The 21,941-nt window shown below is 44.7% G+C and overlaps 1 protein-coding gene across 1 annotated transcript; it reads right to left on the bottom strand.

Moving 5' to 3' along the window:
• Nucleotides 1–2,268: 2,268 nt before the first annotated feature.
• On the bottom strand, nt 2,269–21,917 carry LOC145401753 (uncharacterized). Its single transcript, XM_080273931.1, has 8 exons — nt 21,709–21,917; nt 19,687–19,850; nt 15,107–15,251; nt 14,018–14,166; nt 9,832–9,940; nt 8,679–8,835; nt 6,763–6,962; nt 2,269–3,168 (listed from the first exon to the last, which is right to left on the bottom strand). Exons 1-8 carry the CDS (start codon nt 21,829–21,831, stop codon nt 2,317–2,319), a joined length of 1,899 nt encoding a protein of 632 aa, XP_080130057.1. The 5' UTR covers nt 21,832–21,917; the 3' UTR covers nt 2,269–2,316.
• Nucleotides 21,918–21,941: the final 24 nt, after the last annotated feature.

Below are 21,941 nucleotides of genomic sequence, written 5' to 3'. Positions count from 1 at the left end.
AGTAGAATACTGTACATACACTGTGTGGGGATCCAGCATCCCCTTGTGGCAGACAGCACCACACCAGGCTTGGACCAGAGTTCTTCCCACAGCAAGGTGCAAGGAAATGTGGTCAGGCTCCTGGGTGGATGCCACAGCTCCTCCACTCAGGGTGCACGTCACAACAGTAGGCTCCTCCCCAGCACCTCTTGCATACAGTGAATGAGTTAATGAAAGCTTTATTGAATCCTTCCAGTTCAGTCTCCTGTCAGACATCATTTCAAAGCAAAATGAAAGTTCAGTCCAATCTTGCTGTCTCCAGAGTTTTATTCAGTTTAGAAGGAGCTTTACAAACTGGACAGGTCAGATACAATCTTACATGACCCATTCACTATTAGGACATTCTCCTAATCTGAATGAAATCACTTGGCAGCCACAGCACTGATATAAATACTGTATTATGTCCTTTGATTTCCTGGGTTAAAGATTACACTGGTGATGCAACATTATACTATACTGATGTACTAAACACCAACATTTTCTAACTAATAGATAACTTAAACGGGGTTGAATGATGGCTTTATGGTGTGCATTCCTTTCCTGAGGCTTAAAATGACTGTTGAAATGTGTAATCCTTTCTTGCATTAACCAGTGACCCTTAGATGCAGTCAAATATGGAACCACTTAGTTAATTCAAGTACTGTAAGCCACTGTACTTCTTTAACAAAACTTGGCCCAGATGTCTGTATTTTGTAGCTTTCATGTACCTCAGTGGCAGTATATAACAATGCTACAGGTACACATCCTGTTCATAGCACTTCTATGTGATGCGCATCAGAAGCTAGTGTAAGTATTCAAGATGGAGAGATGGCAATTTTTGGCCAAGGTAAAGTAAGAAGGAAGACTGTGAAGTACCAGTATGTCTCTTATCTTCATTCTGACTTTTCCCCCAACCTAAGGACAGAGAAAGGTGGAATCCAGAAGGAAGGAGTTGAAAGAAATTTACTGGACATACAACTGCACATCATTTAAGCCCCAGACTCATATCGATTTATCAATATAATGAGGAAAAATCCTTAGGTGGGAAACGGATGTCTCGATGATGGGAAAATGAAGTCGCATAATATAGATGAAAGTTAGTTATCAAGGATGAACTGTAAATTAAAGTTTATTGGCAAACATTCACTACATTAATCCCTCACAAAATATAACTATAGGCAAGTAGCAGCTACACTGAATGAATTGTGGCTTCTGTCTAATTGTATGATATTATTCAATGTCATTACATGTCACCTACAACACATTCCCTGTAAAACTTCAACAAAGGTATATTATATTACAACTTTCAAAATCATCACCACCGTCATCATCACCGTCCAATCCCATTTTGCACCTAGCTATCTGATGCAGCCAGGATTCCATGGGCCTGAATGATGAGTGAATGGAAGCATGGCACATTGAACTGGGCAAACTTTGGCTATCTGGACGTTACTGCTCCTCACCCTGCCCTAGGGTGGGAAAGGAGGTCCAGATGAAGATGATGCTGATGATGATAAACAGGAGTGTAGGGGCCAGGGTTAGGTTACTCAGTCCACATATTTAAGGCAATGGTGACCAGTCCCACTTTCCCGAGTGGCACTGCACAAGCAATCAACCCCATCCACCCCCCTGATGGAACCCACAAAGGCTCCACCTGGTTGGCCATAACTCACTAAATCACCAAGCATCATTTGGTACAACTTTTACATCTTTAACCTCCTGATGATGACTCTTCAAGCTGTTTCACTTAATCAGGAGTGTAGGGGCCTGGCAATGGCTAGTGAGGCTAGAAATTTACAGGAAACAAATATCTTTCCCACGCGTAATATTACGCAAGAGGCAAAAGAGGACTGGATGATGATTAAACTCCAGCCTCTCAAATTTAAACCCTCATGGACTATTATCTAACTGGAACACCTAAACCCACTGAACCACCAGGTGTCCACTTGCTGTACCATTCCAGTGCCTAATCATCCAAATCCGTCTCCTGATTTAAACCCTTATGGTACATTAGGATGGGATATCTTAGCCTACTAGAACGCAGGGCATCTACTTCTATCAATCCATCTATTGGCAGACGCCTTAATCCCGTAAGGGGTGGCTACAAACAAATCGCCCCCATGTCGCCCTGTCCCCCGCCATTTCACTGCCCTGCTCCCAGCTCACACCCTCCTCTCTCATATACCTCTCCACTCCATCCCTCCATCTCATCCTTGGCCTCCCCCTCTTCCCCCCTCCACCTCGCTCACATACACTCTCCTCATCAGTCTCTCACTCTCCATTCTCTCTTGCTGTCTATTAATCATCCATGTCCGTGTCACTCTCGCTGTCCTCGGCCCAGGCATCCACCTCCCCCTCTCTGCGACTCTCGGCCTTCCGTTTTTTATTCAATCTCTCCAGGTACGCCTTTTCGTGCAAATCTATGTCTTCTTCATCATCACTACCAAAATCAATATCAATATCCTCATCATCATCAACGTCAGAGTCCACAGCCTTCTTTTTCTTTCCTTTTTTGCCCTTTGGTTTTCTTTTCTTAGCTACCTTGGTCAGCCAGTGCTCTCCATCATCATCATCATCATCATCACCAATACCAATACCACCACTACCACTAAGACCAATACTAACTCCTCCACTACCACCACCACCACCACCACCAACACTACCACCACCCACATCAGTAACAGGAGCAGCATTCTTGAACTGCTTTACAACTTTGTTCCTCATCTTTTCTTCCTCAATCTTGACTCTCATCTCAATCATCTCTCGTTCCTCGTTTGACAATTTGACTGCCTCTGCCTGCTCTGCATCCAGCTTCCTCTCCTTCTTCACCATCTTTGCCATCTTCAGCTTATCCTTTTCTGGTACCGGCTGCGACAACACCTTCCTCCAGTTCGTGTCCGTCTCGACGTCCCCTTGTTTCCAATCCTCATCCTCATCATCGGCCCAAATATTGTCATTATCCACCCTTACTCCCGGCAACAATGTGAGCAGCATCTTCTCCTCTGCTTCCTTGTCTTGCAGTCTGATGTGCGCTTCATTCACTTCCCCTTCTGCATTCACACCCATCATTTTGGCCCTCTTGGCGTTGGATTCCTTATTTTCACGTTCCTCCTGTTTCCGTTTTTGTTTTTCATTTAGTTTCTCTTCCCTCTGCAAATAAAAAAATGGATTAGCTTGTGAAATGATGAGAGGTTTACTGTAACACCAATTTAAGGTGGCAAATTAGATGAAGAGGGAGAATAGGTATATCACAGGTGAGCAGTGTGTGAAGAATGATAAAGGAACAGCAGTGGTGAACAGTGGGGATATTAAAGACGCATGGAGAAAGCATTATAGCCGGTTGTTGAATGAGGAGTTTGACTGGGACAGGGAAGGTTTGAAACCAGCAGATCCAGTGTTTGGCCTTGGCATTTGATTGATGCAGCTACTGTGAGTGAGGCAATAGGCAGGATGAAGGTGGGAAAGGCAGCAGGTGTGTCTGGGTTGATTGCTGAAATGTTGAAAGCCTCAGGACATATAGGGGTAAGGTTAGTCACTGACCTGATAAATATAAATATATATGAGTGTGTTGTCCCAGATGATTGGCTGAAGAGTGTAATTGTAAATGTGTATAAGGGGAAGGGTGATGCCGTGCAAAGAGGAAATTACAGAGGCATAAAGCTTTTGGAAAAGATAATGAAGGTAATGGAAAGAGTTCTAGGAAGTATGATTAGAGAAAGAGTGAATATTGATGAGATGCAGTTTGGGTTTATGCCAGGCAAAGGGACCAATGATGCTATATTCACTGTTCACCAGCTTCAGAAAAAATTACATGAATGAAAAGAGAGTTGTACTTTTTCTTGATATGGAGAAGGCATTTGACAGTCCCTAGGGTGGTGATGTGGGCAATGGGAAAGCTTAGGATTGAGGAGTGGCTGGATAGAGTGGTTATGGCTGTGTATTAGGATGCTCTTGTCTTTCTTTCCTTCTTTCTTTCCTCTTCCTTCTGCCTGTGGGTGACTCTACACTGAGTGACAAGCCAAAAGGTTTCCCTTACACCAGGAAACCATTTACTATGCTGGTTGGTAACCATATAACCAAATTATGGCGCCTCGTGGTTTAGTGGGTAATTACGGCACTCCAATTGGATTGAACCGGTGAAGGTTTATATCCAAGGGATGGTTGGGGTTTACTGCTCAGGGATGAGTGAGGCTGGTCACTCTCATCTTAAATGTCAGGACTAACTTGCCTAGCCCTGGGCTCCTATGCTCCTCATGGGGCAACACAGGATTGGATGATGGATGGATGGATGGATTACGATACTCACACCCAGGTGAGTGTGAATGGAGATTTGAGTAATGAGTTTTCCATGAATGTTGGTGTGCATCAGAGGTCAGTCTTGAACCCCTTTTTGTTTGTCATGGTACCTGAGGCCCTCTCATGTGACTTCAGGCTCCTGTGAGAGATGTAGTTTGCAGATGACTTGGTGCTGACTGCAGAGAATATATGGAGGACGAGGAGGAAAGATTTTAGGAAGTGGAGAGATAGAATGGACACAAGGGTTTGAGAGTATCATATGCAGATAAAACAAAATTGAGGGCTGGTGGCGGTACTGTCAAAGCAAAGGGAGTGTGGCCATGTAAAGTTTGCCGCAAGGGTGTGGGATGCAACTCCATCTTGTGCAGTGTTTGTGATAAGTGGGTGCATAAGAGATGTAGTGGTATTAGAGGTAGACTGCAAAATAATGCTGATTTCATGTGTCTGGTGTGTAGAGGAGAGGATGGTGATTGTTAGGCGTGAAAGGATTGGTCTTCCCGGAGAGTCTCCTGAGTGTGAGGAGGAGTTCTGTTACTTGGGGGAAATGTTATGTACTGGAGATGGGGCTGGGGGCTGTTGCCTCTCCTAACACTGAGAGGGCTCCCCGTTTGTCTTATGGGGTCTTTGTATGCAGCATGTGTTAAGAGTGCAATGCTGTATGGTAGTGAGACCTGGGCAGTAGAGGAAGAGGGCATTTGTGGACTCCAACATACAGAAATGACAATGATTAGATGAATGTGTTGTGAGTCCCTGAGTGCAAGGTCTGTGAGGGCTAGGTTTATGATGGAAGAGTTGAGAGGCAAGGATGGGACTGGAGTGTATTGGTGTTGTGATGATGAGAGGTAGACTGAGGTGGTTTGGGCATGTGGAGAGGATGGGGGACGATAACTGGGTGCAGAAAAAAAGAAGCGTTAATATTAGGGGTGGGGCTGCGAGGGGTAGACCAAAAAAAAGGCCTGGGATGAGGTCATTAAGTGTAACCTCAGGGTCATGGGACTGAAGAGGGAGGCTGCCAGAGATCGAGCAGCATGGAGAGCCACCAGTAGGTAAGCAAGGCTGACACATGCAACCACATTGGAGCCTTCAAAGATGAAAATGATGCCCTTTCCTCCCGGGACACCCTTGTATATATAAAGCACGTGCATACATCACCATGTACAATTTTGACTACCAGTGCCCGAAAGCCAGTGTTTGGGGGAAAAATGTCTGGAATTTCTCTGTGCATATCAATTTTTTCGCCACACTTATCAGTTATGGGTAGATAGATAGATAGATAGATAGACAGAGAGACAGATAGACAGACAGAAAGATAGCTAGATAGAGAGATAGATACATAGACAGATGGATAGATACTGGCGGGGTTTTATCTATCAGTTCAAAATATAGAACCTGGGCAAATGGATGGGTTAGTGTATGAGAGAGTGTAGGATGTAGGGTGAGTGAAGGATGTAGGGTGAGTGTAGGATGTAGGGTGAGTGTAGGATGTAGGGTGAGTGTAGGATGTAAGGTGAGAGTGTAGGATATATGGTGAGTGTAGGATGTAGGGTGAGAGTGTAGGATGTAGGGAGAGAATGTAGGATGTAGGGAGAGAATGTAGGATGTAGGCTGAGAGTGTAGGATGAAGGGTGAGAGTGTTCGATGTAGGGTGAGTGTGTAGGATGAAGGGTCAGAATATAGGATGTAGGGTGAGAGTGTAGGATATAGGGTGAGAGTGTAGGATGTAGGGTGAGAGTGTAGGATGTAGGGTGAATGTAGGATATAGGGTGAGAGTGTAGGATGTAGGGTGAGTGTAGGATATAGGGTGAGAGTGTAGGATGTAGGGTGAATGTAGGATATAGGGTGAGAGTGTACAGTAGGATGTAGGGTGAGTGTAGGATGCAGGGTGTGTGTGGGATGAAGGGTGAGAGTGTAGGGTGTAAGGTGATCATATCTAGCAATCACAGGTTTCACAATTGGCTGTCAAATATCACAGGCCTACATATGCCTTCAATAACTATCTATCTCTATCCATCTATTGCCAGATTCCTTAAACCTGTAAGGGGTGGCCACAAACAAAATGCCTCCAAGCTGCCCATCCCCTGCCATTTCGCTACCTTCCCCCAGCTCACATCCCCCTCTCTCGTATACCTCTCCACTCCTTCTCCACTTCAGTAACTCCATCCATCCATCCATCATCCAATCCTATGTTGCCCCATGAGGAGCGTAGGAGCCCGGGGCTAGGCAGTTGGTCCTGACATTTAAGATGAGAGTGACCAGCCTCACTCATCCCTGAGTGGCATTACGTGAGCAATAAACCCCAACCACCCCTTGGATATAAACCTTCACCGGTTCAATCCAATTGGAGTGCCTTAATTACCCACTAAACCACCAGGCGCCATAATTTGGTTATATGGTTACCACCCAGCGTGGTATACATTCGTAAATGAACAACGCCACACAGTACAGTACCTTCCTCTGATTTTCCTCCAGCTTTTCCTGCTTCCTCTGCCTCTCCTCCGGGTCCCTGCTGAGAGGACAGAGGAACACGTTGCCGTCGGGGTAAACAATAACACTGTTCGACGGCTGCGTGGTCACGGTACCCACCACCGGCCCCTTCTTGACCTCCTTCTTTGGCATGGGCTCAATTCGTCCCACATCATTCATTGGATCTGGTGTGGGGGGAAAGAAAGAATTAATACTACTCTGTTGGAGGGACAAAAGTCAAGAGTGAGAGCAGTGGAGATGCGTTATTTAAGAGGAGCATGTGGAGTTATGAGAGAGAGACTGACAAATGAGGAAGTGAAGGGGCATTGTGGTGTGGATGTGATGGGAAGTGTTAGGAGAAATACACTGAGGTGGTTTGGCCATGTGGAGAGGATGGAGAGTGAGAGACTAACTAGGAGAGTGTATGTGAGTGATGTGGAGGGGGGGAGAGGGAGGGGGAGGCCAAGGATGAGGTGGAGGGATGGAGTAGAGAGGTATATGAGAGAGGGGGGTGTGAGCTCGGAGTAGGGCAGTGAAATGGCAGGGAACAGGGCGACATGGAGGCGATTTGTGTGGCCACCCCTTACGGGATTAAGGCATCTGGCAATAGAGATAGATAGGTAGATAGATGATCTAAACCTCTTTTTCCCACCTAAGGATCGGATAAGGAAGGATCTGGGAAATACAAGGAGAAAGCATGAGAGAGGGAGAATTATCAGCTGCATTCAAACCGACACCACAAATTTATCTGCATATATATTTTTGATATTTTTCTCAAACTACCTATCTATCTATCTATAGCCTGACGCCCTAATCCTGCAAAGAGTGGCCGCAGACAAAACACCTCCAAGTCGCTCTGTCACCCACCATTTGACTGCCCTCCCCCCAACTCACTCCCCCCCCCCCCTCATATACCCGCCAGAGAACCAATCTTTCTGACCTTCAAAAGCTTGGCCCAACCTCACAAAGAAATAAAACAATAAAGCTGTATTTTCCTGGCATTATTCTTGCCAATAATCTCACCAGTTCCATCTATCTATTGCCATTCGCCTTAATCCCATAAAGGGTGCTCACAAACAAATCGCCTCCATGTTGCCCTGTCCCCCGCCATTTCACTGCCCTGCTCCCAGCTCACACCCCCCTCTCTCATATACCTCTCCACTCCATCCCTCCATCTCATCCCTGGCCTCCCCCTCCTCTTCCCCCTTCCACCTCACTCACACACACTCTCCTCATCAGTCTCTCACTCTCCATCCCTCCAACTTACACCCCCCTCTCTCACACCTCTCCACTCCATCCCTCCATCTCATCCTTGGCCTCCCCCTCCCTCTCCCCCACTCCACCTCACTCACACGCACTCTCCTCGTCAGTCTCTCACTCTCCATCCCCTCAACTTACACCTCCCTCTCTCCTATACCTCTCCATACCTCTGTCTCATCCTTGGCCTTCCCCTCCCTCTCCCTCCCCTCCACCTCATTCACATACACTCTCCTCATTAGTCTCTCACTCTCCATCCCCCGAACTTACACCTCCCTCTCTCGTATACCTCTCCACTCCATCCCTCCATCACATCCTTGGCCTCCCCTTCCCTCTCTCCCCCACCACCTCATGCACATACACTCTCCTCATTAGTCTCTCACTCTCCATCCCCCCTGCTCACACACCTCTCTCTCATATACCTCTCCACTCCATCCCTTCATCTCATCCTCAGCCTCCCCCTCCCTCCCCCCCCCCTCCACCTCACTCACGTACACTATGCTTGTCAGTCTCTCACTCTCCATCCCCCCAACTTACACCCCCCTCTCTCATATACCTCTCCATCCCTCCATCTCATCCTTGGCCTCCCCCTTCACCTCACTCTCATACACTCTCCTCGTCAGTCTCTCACTCTCAAAACTTACTGAAGTTAACGTAGAAAGGCACTGACATCGAGAAGAGGCGTTTAAGACTGAGGTTCTGTACGTTGGCCCAGCCCCCGGGACACCTCGTGGCGATCTTACGCACGGCTGACACGATGTTACTGGCGAGCTGTTCGTCAGTTTGGTTCAAGTGTCCTACCTGTTTAAAAATTACATCAACATCATCACCATCATCATTACTACCAATACCACTGTCACCACCATCACCACCATCATCATCATCATGATCATCTCGATCATCATTGCCACCACCACCACCACCACCACCACCATCATCATCATCATCACTATTACCATCATCATCTGCATCATCATCATCATCACCATCACCATTACCAACACTGTCATCATCATCATCACCACCACCACCACAACCACCATCACCATCATCATTACCATCATCACTGCCACCACCATCACCACCACCACCATCATCATCATCATCATCATCATCATCATCATCATCATCATCATCATCATCATCATCATCATCATCATCATCATCACCATTACCATCATCATCTCCATCATCATCGCCGCCACCACCACCACCATCATCATCATCATCAGGGAACTTGTATGCAATCTTTCACACAACTAGCATAAAGTTACCAGTAAGCTCTTAGCCAGATTGTTTCATGTTTCAAACCTGCTTCAAATTATCATCACCATCATCATGACTTTCCCCCCACCACCTAGGAATGGGTGCAGTAGGATCCAGAAACAATGCATGAGAAATTCAAAACGTGGAGGGCATTCAAAACCACTGCTATAAACTGAACTGAGACACACAATCATTTACATATCATTCTGTCTATCTATCTATTGCCAGACACCTTAATCCTGTAAGGGGTGGCCACAAACAAATTGCCTCCTGTCACCCAGTCCCCTGCCATTTCACTGCCCTGCTCCCAGCTCACACACCCCTCCCTCACATGCCTCTCCACTCCATCCCTCCATCTCAACCTTGGCCTTCCTCTCCCTCTCCCCCCCTCCATCTTACTCACATACACTCTCCTCGTCAGTCTATCACTCTCCATCCTATACACTAAAAAAAAGCAGACACTTCAATCCTGCCCTTCGGATCCACGTCAACAGTGTGAGAGGCATAACATAAACGTGCGTCCATACATACCCTCATGGTGGCGCAGTTCCCGCTCCCAAAGGTGAGGTGGGTTGTGCTCAGAGCCCGGTTGAGCTCCTTTCGCAGAGACCTCCTCGTGAGATTACACTCGACTGGGTATCTAAAAGTGAGACCAATTTGAACTGTATATGAAAGTGAGACCAATTTGAACTGTGGACAAGAGATTAGATAAACTGTATGCACGATACTGATTAACTATACAGAAGACTGGCTGACTGTATGCAAGATTGGCTGAGTGTATGGTGTATCTATTATGTGTATCTATCTAGCTGGTACTATGTACACATGAACAGGGCATCTGAAATGGAGTGTGTATGTATGGCTACTTAAATACATACATACATGAGAGAGAGAGAGAGAGAGAGATACATAACAGGGCATCTGAAATGGAGTGTGTGTGTATATCTACCTAAATACATAAGAGAGAGAGAGAGAGAGAGAGAGAATTATGCTTCATTCAACTCCCACAACCACTAACAGACTCAGCTAATGGGTGGACATACAATAAAAAATTTAAAGACGGCTTCATTAACCCTCTGATTCTACGAGTCATTATCTATCCATCTATCTGTCTATTGCCAGATGTCTTAATCCCGTATGGGGTGGCCACAAACAAATCACTTCCATGTCGCCCTGTCCCCCGCCAATTCAAAGCCCTGCTCTCAGCTCACACCCCCCTCTCTACCTCTCCACACAATCCCTCCATCTCATAATCTACAAATCTCGCCTATGCTAAAAAATTATATACAAAGAAAAAAAGGGGGGGAGTATCAAGAATAAAAACAGATACTGTACACTGAAGCGAAATTAGTAGGATATCTAGAGAAAGAAAGTTAGAGTTTTATGCTTTAACACTATACCACAAAGTACAACGCAAACAACAAATGGAGAATGAAAGACTGACTAAGAGGGTGTATACACATGAAGTGGCGGGAGGGAGAGGAAGGGGGAGACCGAGGATGATGTGGAGGGATGGAGTTGAGAGGTATATGAGGGAGGGAGTGAGCTGGGGGGAGGGCAGTCAAATGGTAGGTGACAGAGCGACTTGGAGGCATTTTGTCTGTAGCCACCCTTTGCGGGATTAGGGCATCGGGCTATAACTAGGTAGATAGATAAAAATTCTGATGCACGTGACGAAGATGGCACATATCTGGCCTTCCTCTACACTTGCTGATGGCACTCTGTACTGTGGAATGCAGGCTAACTATACTTAACAACCACAGGTGCTCCTTAAATGACCATAAAGTATTTGGAGCTTGAGTGTGACCTCAGGGATAAGGGACTGAACAAAGAAGCTGCCAGAGATCGAGCAGCATGGAGAGACGCCATTAGGTAACCAAGGCCGACGCAAGCAAGCATGTTGGAGCCTTCAAAAACAAAATGAAAAAAAAACAAAACAATTCCACTTTGCAATGTCAGATTTAAGCACACAAACATCAGACTTGACCCTTTAGTCTTATTACTGTGCTATCCTAACCTCCTCCACATTTTTTATGGCTTAGTAAAAATTATATAAATTAGGCAAGTAATCCATTGGTCTACCTGATTTAGAGAATGGGAAATCCACTGCGATTTCTGGTTGTTTATATACTGCACAAATTGATACACGAGGCCGAGGATGAGAAGGAGGGATGGAGTGGAGAGGTATATGGGAGGGGGGTGTGAGCTGGGAGCAGGACAGTGAAATGGCAGGGGACAGGGCGACATGGAGGCAATTTGTTTGTGGCCACCCCTTATGGGATTGGGGCGTCTGGCAGTAGATAGATAAAGAGAGACAAAATAATACTGGATCTGTGAGTGTAAATAGAGTATTAAATCCACTTCAAGTACTTTATATTTTACAGATGGCTTGATTTTGTATGGTTCTGGTAGTACTGTATGTGTTTCTTCTCTAATGTACTGTACTAAAGCACTAGCCGTGTGTGTGTGTGTTCTTACCTTACCTAATTGTTCTTACCTAATTGTATCTTTACAGGAATGAGTCAAGCTCGTACTGTCCCGTGTCTTAAACCATATTTATCGTACATATCCTTAAATTTGTGAATTGTTTTGGCACACACTATTACATTCGGTAGTGCATTCCATTGATCAATTGCTCCGTTTGGGAAACTGAATTTCCTTACGTCTTTATCACCTCTCTTCTTATGCAGTTTTTTAAAGTGTCCTCTTGCTGATGCTTCTCCATATGTTAAGTAATCATTTATGTCTATTTTCTCCTTTCCTGATATGCATTTATATAGCATTATCATGTCACCTCTTTTCCTTCTCTCCTGTAGTGTTGGTAGATTCAGTTTATTTAGTCTTTCTTCGTGTGTGTGTGTGTGTGTGTGTGTGTGTGTGTGTGTACTTTGGGCAGCTGAAACTACACATTCAAATCGCACCAAGATTAGCACAAAAATTGCAAAAAATTCTGATGTGAAAAAACTTGGTTCCATCACGATTGAAAAACTTTTACTATATTTAATGATTGACCAAATTTTGACCAAAAACTGCTGCTCCCGGTGCCCGGTCGGTTGCCGTGGCCGAGTGGTTAATATCTCAGACTTGCGTGCGGACAACTTAGGTTCCATTTCCAAAGCTGCAAATAACACGATCAATTAGCTAGCTGCAAAAAATCCAAGTGACAACGTTAGACTTGAAGAGCATATAAAAGGACCATCATGGGCCCTTTGATGTGGCCCTGATGGACGATAGTGACAACGTTAGACTAGAACAGCACATAAATGTGACTCAGATTACCTGAAATGATCGAAACGTGCGCACGAAGCACGAGGAAATGAGTGAGAAGCACGAGAAAGTGAGTGCGCAGCACGAGAGCCCTCCGCAGGAGCAAGCGCTCGTGGGCCCTTCGGGCCCTCTCGCACCTGTCATTGCTAGTGTGGGAATGTCTAGAGGTGGGATGTTGGTAATGAGCATCTGGTAATGTTTGTTCAGTGATTGTTTTTCGTGTCTAGGTATGTTGTGTTGGTGCAGGATGCCATGTAGAAATATGTGCCTCTCTATCTATCTATCTACAGCCAGATGCCTTAATTCCATAAGGGGTGGCCACAAACAAATCGCCTACATGTGGCCCTGTCCCCTGCCATTTTGCTGCTCTCACCCTGGCTCACACATCCATCTCTTATATATCTCTCTACTCCATCCCTCCATCTCAACCTTGGCCTCCCCCTCCCTCTCCTCCCCTCCACCTCATTCACGTACACTCCTCATTAATCTCTCGCTCTCCATCCTCTCCACATGACCAATCTACCTCAATGTATTTCTCCTAACACTTTCTATCACATCCATATCCACACCACAACATTCCTTCACTTCCTCATTTGTCAGCCTGTCTCTCCATGTAACTCCACAGGCTCCTCTCAAATAACTCATTTCCACTGCTCTCACTCTTGACTTATGTCTTTCCAACATGGTCCAAGCTTCACTTCCATACGTTACAGTTGGTATCACAATACTACCATGGTATCATGCAATGTCTCTCATGTGCCTGTCACATCAAGATATTCTTTCAGGGAAGATTTTGGTTTAAAGTACAGGTGAGCTGTGGGAATGGATTTGGTTCAGCCAGTGATGCAAAGGATGTTCTGTATGGTCTTCAAGGTGTTGTGGTGGGTATTAGGTTGGATGGAGCCAATGCTGAGGAGGCACAGAACATTACTGACTTAATATACTGTTTGTAGGGTAGGGAGAGTGTTCTTTTTTCGTGTCCGAAGCTTGTCCCTGTAACCGCCCTGTGTGTGGTAAGTCTGGGGGTGCACGGCCTCTGGATGTCCTGTATGTAGTCCTGGAAGGGTTAGTCCAGAGTCGCATGTCTTTCTAAGGATCTTGGTGAAGGGAGCGCTGCACAGATGCATTTTCAAGTGTGGTGTTAGAGGAATACCTGTGTTCACGTTTACTTCGGCTGACGAGTGTGGTGGTGGATTTGGCTGGAGCGCTCATCAGCCTGCTGTCATAGATCTATGCCTAACATATGCGGTCATAGTCTTGTTGCAATGTGCAGGCTGTGTTTGGGATGTAGTGTGAGGTTGTTATGATAAGGCCATGTGCAAATAAAGCAATGAGTGTTAGCAGCTGGGGTGCAGGTGTGTCATGTACATACAAGGTTACATGTGGGTGAAAATACAGAGGTCTCAAGTTTAAGTACAAAGACTATAGACCACTGTTACCAAAGACTCACTTGTTCCTCTTGAAGAAGTGCTTGCCAAGGAGCTGTTCAATGCCAGGCATGGCCTCCCTGTCACAGAGAACCACATCAAAACGGGTGGCCAGCCGCCGCTTGGCCTCAAAGTCTGTGTACTCAATTTTCAGCTGCTTCACTGGCATTACCTGTGGAGAGTTACTTATTACAGTCAGTCTGTTTTCACCTGAGGGAACTGGGCCACTTTCACACCTTGAATACTAAGATTATATTGCAGTTGCATGCACACCCGAGAGCAGCACTACATTGAGTGGGTGGATGGCGAGCACTCCCACCTGCCACAAATAATGAAATGCATGCAAGTCGATGACCTTCATTTACAGGGTAATTAAAGATTCTCCCTGGTTACTGCAGCTGAGCATCTTTACCTGATGGAGATATGCCACTCACAAAACTTTAATATTACATCCGGGCTACATAAAACTCCATGAAAATTAGTTACGGGGCCGGAGAGATTCCTTGGTTACTAGTCAAATCAACTATCTAAACTGACTGTACATGGCTATGGATTGGACTGAATGGGGTTAGGGGCATTTGTCAGTTAGAAAAATATTATGGATCTTCACTAGCTTAGAAAAACAACATGGATATCTGAAAGGTTAGGAAAACATTAGTGGTCTTTGTCATGTTAAATCATCATCATCATCCGGACCTCCATTCCCACCTTAGGGCAGGGTGAGGAGTAGCAATGTCCAGACAGTTCAAATTTGCCCAATCCATTGCTCATCATTCAAGCTCCCGGAATCCTGGCTATATTGGATACGCCAAAAATATTCATCACGTTCTGTAGCTTCACATAAACGTATCCGACTGAGTCAGTCCGGACGCTGTCATGTTAAAAAGGACCCATGTTAAAAAAAATATATAAATCTGAAAATATCTGGATATCATGAGGACTGAAAGGAGTTAACGATCTCTGTTAAACTAAAAAAATCATTGGGGATATCTATAAGGTGTGAATATATGTAAATCTGACTACACGTGGCTATCAACCAGAGTGAAGGAGGCTAGAGATTTATTCAGGTTAGAGAACAACAACAGGAGAAAAGCATGCTATGGATCACCCACCTCCGAAATGAGCTCATTGGCATTGTTTTGCATCAATCTGTACTTGTAATAATCTGTCGTCCTTGCGAAATCCCTGCCAGGAAATTTGTCGCTTGTGATCAGAAGAACTTCCGAGCTGTCGGTGATGGGGTTGTTGGGAAGTTTCCTGTGGATGGAGGAAAGGTTAGGAAAATAAAGAACTGCATACTGTAGGGTGTTGAAGGTTAGCTATTATTAACCCTGGGATATACCACCTGACTTGTGAAATGTGGCTACATACCTAGTTACCTGCCACACAATCATCACTCTTACACTACATGCTCACTGTGTGTCCGTGATTTATCCAAAAATATCAAAATTGGTAGCTGGTACAGTAAATTAGACTCCATCAATCCAATCCCACAACTTGCATTTTACTTTTACTGTCTCCACAAAATTTTATTCCACACATAAGAAACTTTTCGAATCGGAAGGGTCAGACAGATGCTTCAATAACTATATACAAGAACTCAACACTCAAATAAACAATAAAACATCAGAACAGCAAACACTATACTGGAATAATTATCTCCAAATACTTGACCACAAAACAAACATCAGCAAACTCTACAAAACACAAAACAGCATCACACTCTCCAACAGCAACACTACACAATCACACGCTGCCATCACAACAACAGACACCATACCTTCAAACAAACAACAAGCAAACACTCTCATCAATCGTTTTTCACATGTCAGCCATCTAGACCCCCACTGCGACAACCAACGTATCATCTAACGTAAGAGAGAGTTCCCCACAGACCCAGACTTTGCACCTTTCACTTACAACCAGACGAAGCACATCATTAACAACCTTAAGCACTCATCTGCCTGTGGACCAGACAACATAAGCAACATTCACCTTAAACACCTTGGACCACAAGGCATACAAGCACTCACTAACATACCAAACTACAGCTACTCACACAACATAATACTCAACATTTGGAAGCACGGCATTATCATCACTATCTCTAAACCCAACAAAAACCCCACGTTACCTTCCTCACATCGCCCCATCACACTCAGCTGCACCCCCTCTAAAGTCACTGAACGACTAGTACTACAACTAGTTACACTTCACACCCCCCTAGCCCAATCACAACATGGATTTAGGCCACTACACTCCAAAAACACTCTTCTTACAGACCTTACACACAGAGTTTTTGATGGCATGAATTCAGCTAGGCCACCACACAGAACACTTCTAATAACACTAGACATCAACAAAGCTTTTGATGCCATCCCCCGCCACAACATCACAAACAAAATATTCAACACAAACATGCACAATAACACAAAAAGATGGCTGGCAAACTACTTAGCAGGCAGATGTGCACACGTAACATTTGCCGGTCAGTCTTCGAACATCAGAAACTTCACAAATGGCGTCCCCCAAGGATCTGTTTTGTCCCCTACACTCTTTAACCTATACATGCATGACATACCCACACCCCACACACCACAGATACACATAGCTTCCTATGCAGATGACATAACACTTACATGTATGCACCAAAACTCAAACACAGCTGCACACATCCTCCAACCTTACCTCAACACACTACATGTATGGTTCACCACAAACAGGCTCAAAATAGCCCCAAACAAATCTACTGTACAGTGACCCTTCTCACAAACTGGACAGCAGAACACAGTCACATTCCACACCTCACCATAAACAACACTTCCCTACCACACACACACACACACACACACACACACACACACACACACACAAAATCCTTGGTGTGACATACAATACATTGAAGTCATTTAAACATCACAAACATTACAAATAAAATAACACCAAGACTCAATGCTTTGAGGTCACTTGTCCATACAACATTTGGACACAACAAAGAAACCACCACCACAGTATACAAACAATACATACGTTCAGTGATGAATTATGCAAGCCCTGCCTGGGCTTCTAACCTCACTAAAACACACTACAACACTCTACAGACCATACAGAACAAAGACCTAAAAATAATCATAGGCTGCACAGCTACTACACCCACAGACCACCTACATCAAGAAACCAAAGTCCTCAAAGTCAAGGATCACCTAGACATGACAGGCACCTAGATCCTCACTGCAGCCTCCACAAACCCACAACATCCACTACACTACATGGCAGCACATCCACCCACACCAAGGAACATCAAAACAACACTCAGCACACGATATCATACACAAATACTGTCATCTCTCCCCCTTCACCTGCCTCAGACCAGCTTCCAGAGGCATATCCACACTCAAATCACTCGCTGCTCCATTCAGTCACTTAAAGACAACACACAGCTGCATGCACGGCCTCCTGATATCCACCCTTCTGAATCCTATCTCCCTCTTGAGAACAGGGTGCACCTGGCCAGGCTGAGATGTGGGCATCATCCAGCCCCCTTGAGTTATCAGAAGAGGCTGGATGACTCCGTCGCTGATGCCTGTCCAGGATGCAACACAGCACCCCATATTATTAAGCACATTATGCAAGACTGCATTGCACACAATCTGCAACACAGCACCCCATACTATTAAGCACATTATGCAAGACTGCACTGCACACAATATGCAACACAGCACCCCATACTATTAAGCACATTATGCAAAACTGCATTGCACACAATATGCAACACAGCACCCCATACTATTAAGCACATTATGCAAGACTGCATTGCACACAATATGCAACACAGCACCCCATACTATTAAGCACATTATGCAAGACTGCATTGCACACAATCACCTACACCAACAACACAACATACACTCCTTGAGTGCTCTGTGGGAAAGCCTGGTCTCGGCCGTGGCCTTCCTTTGGGACTCAGGGCTGTTTCGGCCAGACTGCCTAGGCAACAACTACTAATACTACTACTATTCTCAATACTACACATACTTCCTGAGCAGCATGAAACTGTTTGGGTATGGCACAAATTAATTACAAAATGCATCACTGAACTGAAGTGGTTTATGACATAGTTGCTGCTCTCTGTGGGTGATATGTTCCTAAATAATATAAATTTTTCCACGTGACTTGTACATGGGGGAAAAAGGGAACTCCATCTATCTCTCATTCTACTGCCAGATGCCTCAATCCCATAAGGGGAGGCCACAAACAAATTGCCTCCATGTTGCCTGGTTCCCCACCATTTTGCTGCCCTCCACCCAGTTCACATCCCCCCTCTCTCATATACCTCTCCACTCCATCCCTCCACCGCATCCTCAGCCTCCCCCTCCCTCTCTCCCTGTCCAAGGCAACTCAGCTTTAATAAACACTTTTCATGAATTTATTGTCGACTTAGTAAAACAGCTATTACTGTGAAGTCACCAGCAAAACAAAGCATAGTAAAAGGCAACATAAACTGTACCTGGGACTTTCTGTACTTGGCTCGTTAATTTTTCATGAATTTACTGCGGACTACACAGCAAAGGAAAGCATTAAAAAATGGGCATCATATGCAGTAAAACCTCACTATAACAGACTAATTGGGGCCCAAGCCATTTTGAAAAAAGTGAAATTCTGATAAAAGTGACATCTGGACTTCCCCCTACTAACCAGAACTTTTTCTGATATATCAGACATTAGTCCAGATTGCACCAACAGTTATTAAACTGTTTTCACTACCACTGCAGTGCTGTACCGTACTGTATTATTTTTTTTTTTTTTTTTTTTTTTTTTAAATAACAGAACGGAGGAAGGAAAAACAAATGGAGAAAAAAAAATAATCCATACACCAGATTACTGGTGTCCTCTGTTCATAAAATATCTGTAAGAATTAGACTTGAACAGTTGTAGGTTGAAATTTGGAGGAAAACAACTCTGGGGAAGCGAGTTCCAGAGAGATGCAGTTCGGGGAATGAAAGAATTCTGATAGGCAGATGTTCTGCAATGTGGTTGAGTGACATTCCAGTCATGAGCGTTACCAGATGCCCGTGTAGCACGAGGGAAGGCATGGAGAGGTGGCACCATGGACGCAACTTCGTCTGAGCATTTGCCAAAAAAATATCTGTAAAATAATGCAAGGGAGGCAACATTCCTTCTTACTTGCAGGGGAGGTAGTTTATATGTAATGGCAGGGTTGTTAATGATTCTAACAGCTTTATTCTGAATTTTGTCTAGTTGTCTTAATGCAACCTCTCCACAACCATTCCACAAGGGTGAGTAATATTCAAGCTGAGAGCGCACATGACTCTTATAAATTATAGCTAACTGCTCATCGGCGAAGAAGTTACGGACTCTGTACAATAATCCAAGTTTCCTTGAGGCGGTTTTAGCAAGTGATCTGACATGGTATAATATATATAATAATACTGTACTGTACAATGCTAAACATGTCTTTTACTTACCTTACTGTGGTGAACATAGCTGAGGTGGTTAGGCAGTTTGGAATGCTTCTGGCTTTATTGCACTTTTTCTTATATATAAGAGTTTAGTCCGGTAGCTCCTCGATTCCAATAAAAGCAAATTCTAGTCCACTGAACTACGTTATACAAGGTTTCACTGTACACCCATGACTTTTTGTACTCTTTCATCAAACCTTTACCATACTTACACTTTCACCCTGGTCTTGGTATTGACGTCCTTGCTTCTGAGCGATGCCTGCATCTTCACCAGCGTCACCTGCATCAACAGTGGCTCCGTGTCGCTGTCCGTCACATCACGGGCCTTCTCAACTTTATTCTCTAGCTTTCTTATTGCGCTTACTGCCTGGTTCACCTGTTGGTAATTCAGAAGACAGCAAACTATTACGGTATTTCCATGAATCATATATGAGGGACGGGGGAGTGAGTTGGGGGGAGGGCAGTCAAATGGTGGGTGACAGAGTGACTTGTAGGTGTTTTGTCTGCGGCCACCCTTTGCGGGATTAGGGCGTCGGGCTATAGATAGACAGATAGATAGTATCGTTTCGCTTGTTCTGTTTTGTTTTTAAAGCCTCCAACGTGCTTGCATGCATCGGCCTTGGTCACCTAATGGCAGCTCTCCACACTGCTTGATCTCACCAGCTTCCCTATTCAGACCCTTATCCCTGAGGTCACACTTAATGACCTCGTCCTCCATGAATCTGATGGCTAATATTACTACTATTATTATTATTATTACTATTATTCTCTACCTATCTATAGCCAGATACCACAATCCAGTAAGGGGTGGCCGTTTGTTTTTGAGCTAGTTGTTTTACGAGGAGGGACATTAACTCTTCGCCAACCCACTTGCTGACATGTAGAAAACACATATGGGTTGGTTATATGGTTACCACCCAGCATTGTAAATGGTTTCCTAGCTTACAGGAAACCACTAGGCTTGTCACTCAATGTATGGCTACCTGAAAAGGAGAGAAGAGTAATAAAAAGTGACAGGAAAGATGGGAGAAACAGGAAGTGGGAATTCATTATATATATGGTATTTTTTTTCCTTTAGTAATGTCACTGCCAGTGGCTCAGTGTCCTTGCTCATTACAGTACATTATGGTTCTTGTCAATTTTATTCTCCACTTCTCTTACCATACAGTACTTATTCCATGAAGAGCTGACTACTTCTTTCTTCACCTATATCATTCTTTTCTATTTTTCCCTTCTTTCCTCCGACATTTATTGCTCATCATTCACTTCAGGTGACTGCACTGAATGACAAGCCTCATGATTTCCTGTAACCCTGGAAATTATTTATAACACTGGATGGTAATCATATAACCATTTAGACAGATATGTGGCCTTCACCAACCTCTTCCACATGAGGCCTTTCTGAAGTTCAATAATCTCATCTGGTGGTTTAAAAAACTGGGGGAGGTGAGGGGGGAAGGATGGCCAAGGATGAGATGGAGGAATGGAGTGGAGAGGTATATGAGAGAGGGAGGCATGGGCTGGGAGCAGGGCAGTGAAATGGCGGGGGACAGGGTGACATGGGGGCGATTTGTGATCACCCGTTACGGGATTGAGGCGTCTGGCGATAGAGATACCACAGAGACATAAGTTTAAAAAATAAGGCGCTGCTAGCTAAGATTTCTACTGACCTTGCAGGGTCAACTCCTTAGACATGGTGGTGTCATATTAATCAGCCATCATCAAACAAATTTAACCAGCTTGATGGGAAACTTTTGGAAATGGAGGGAGTCAGAGTTCATTACGCCCTTCCATACAGGTGGTCTTTCCTCAAATGAATATACCGATGTTGTCTGGTGGGTTGGTGAATTAAGACACCCTAACCAGATGGGGCTTGCATGGGAGTACATCATATGGATGATTTGGATTTACTGGTCACATAATGACCCTCAAGGGCGAGTGAGGCTGGCCTCCCTCGTCTTAAATTTAGGGACTGAGTAGCCTAGCCTCGGACCCCATACTCCTGATGGGAAAGAATAAACTGAATAATGGATGAATGGATGGAATAAACTGTTTGGAGGAGGAAAAAATAAAACATGTAGAAGATCATATCAATGAGGGTCAAAGCTCTATCCTCTCCAGTTTAAGATGCCTACCCAAAATGGAATTAAATTTTCAGAAAATAACTAGAATAAAATGAAAAAGCCATTACACTGATGACAGGATTAAAAACCTTGAGGGATCCAAGCACTTACCACTTTCCTGTCAACTAAGTCCTTGATCTGAAAAACCTTCTTGTTATTCTCTTTCTTCTGCTCCTTGTATCTGTGGTAACTCTGACTGGCCTTCTTGTAGCCCCTCTCCATCCTCTTCTGCATGGCCCGATCCGCATCCAAATCATCGACCAGCTTCCGTGCCCGCTGCTTCTCTATCTGCTTTGATCGGATGATGGCACGCTGCCTTCTTTCCTCGCTGGCTGTGTTCTTGA

This window comes from Coenobita brevimanus, chromosome 56 (genome assembly GCF_032717465.1).
Source record: "Coenobita brevimanus isolate Jiangsu-jjx chromosome 56, ASM3271746v2, whole genome shotgun sequence".
In the NCBI taxonomy this organism is placed as follows: Eukaryota; Metazoa; Arthropoda; class Malacostraca; order Decapoda; family Coenobitidae; genus Coenobita; species Coenobita brevimanus.
The sequence above is the reverse complement of the archived record's forward strand: the minus strand, read 5'-3'. Positions and strand labels throughout refer to the sequence as shown.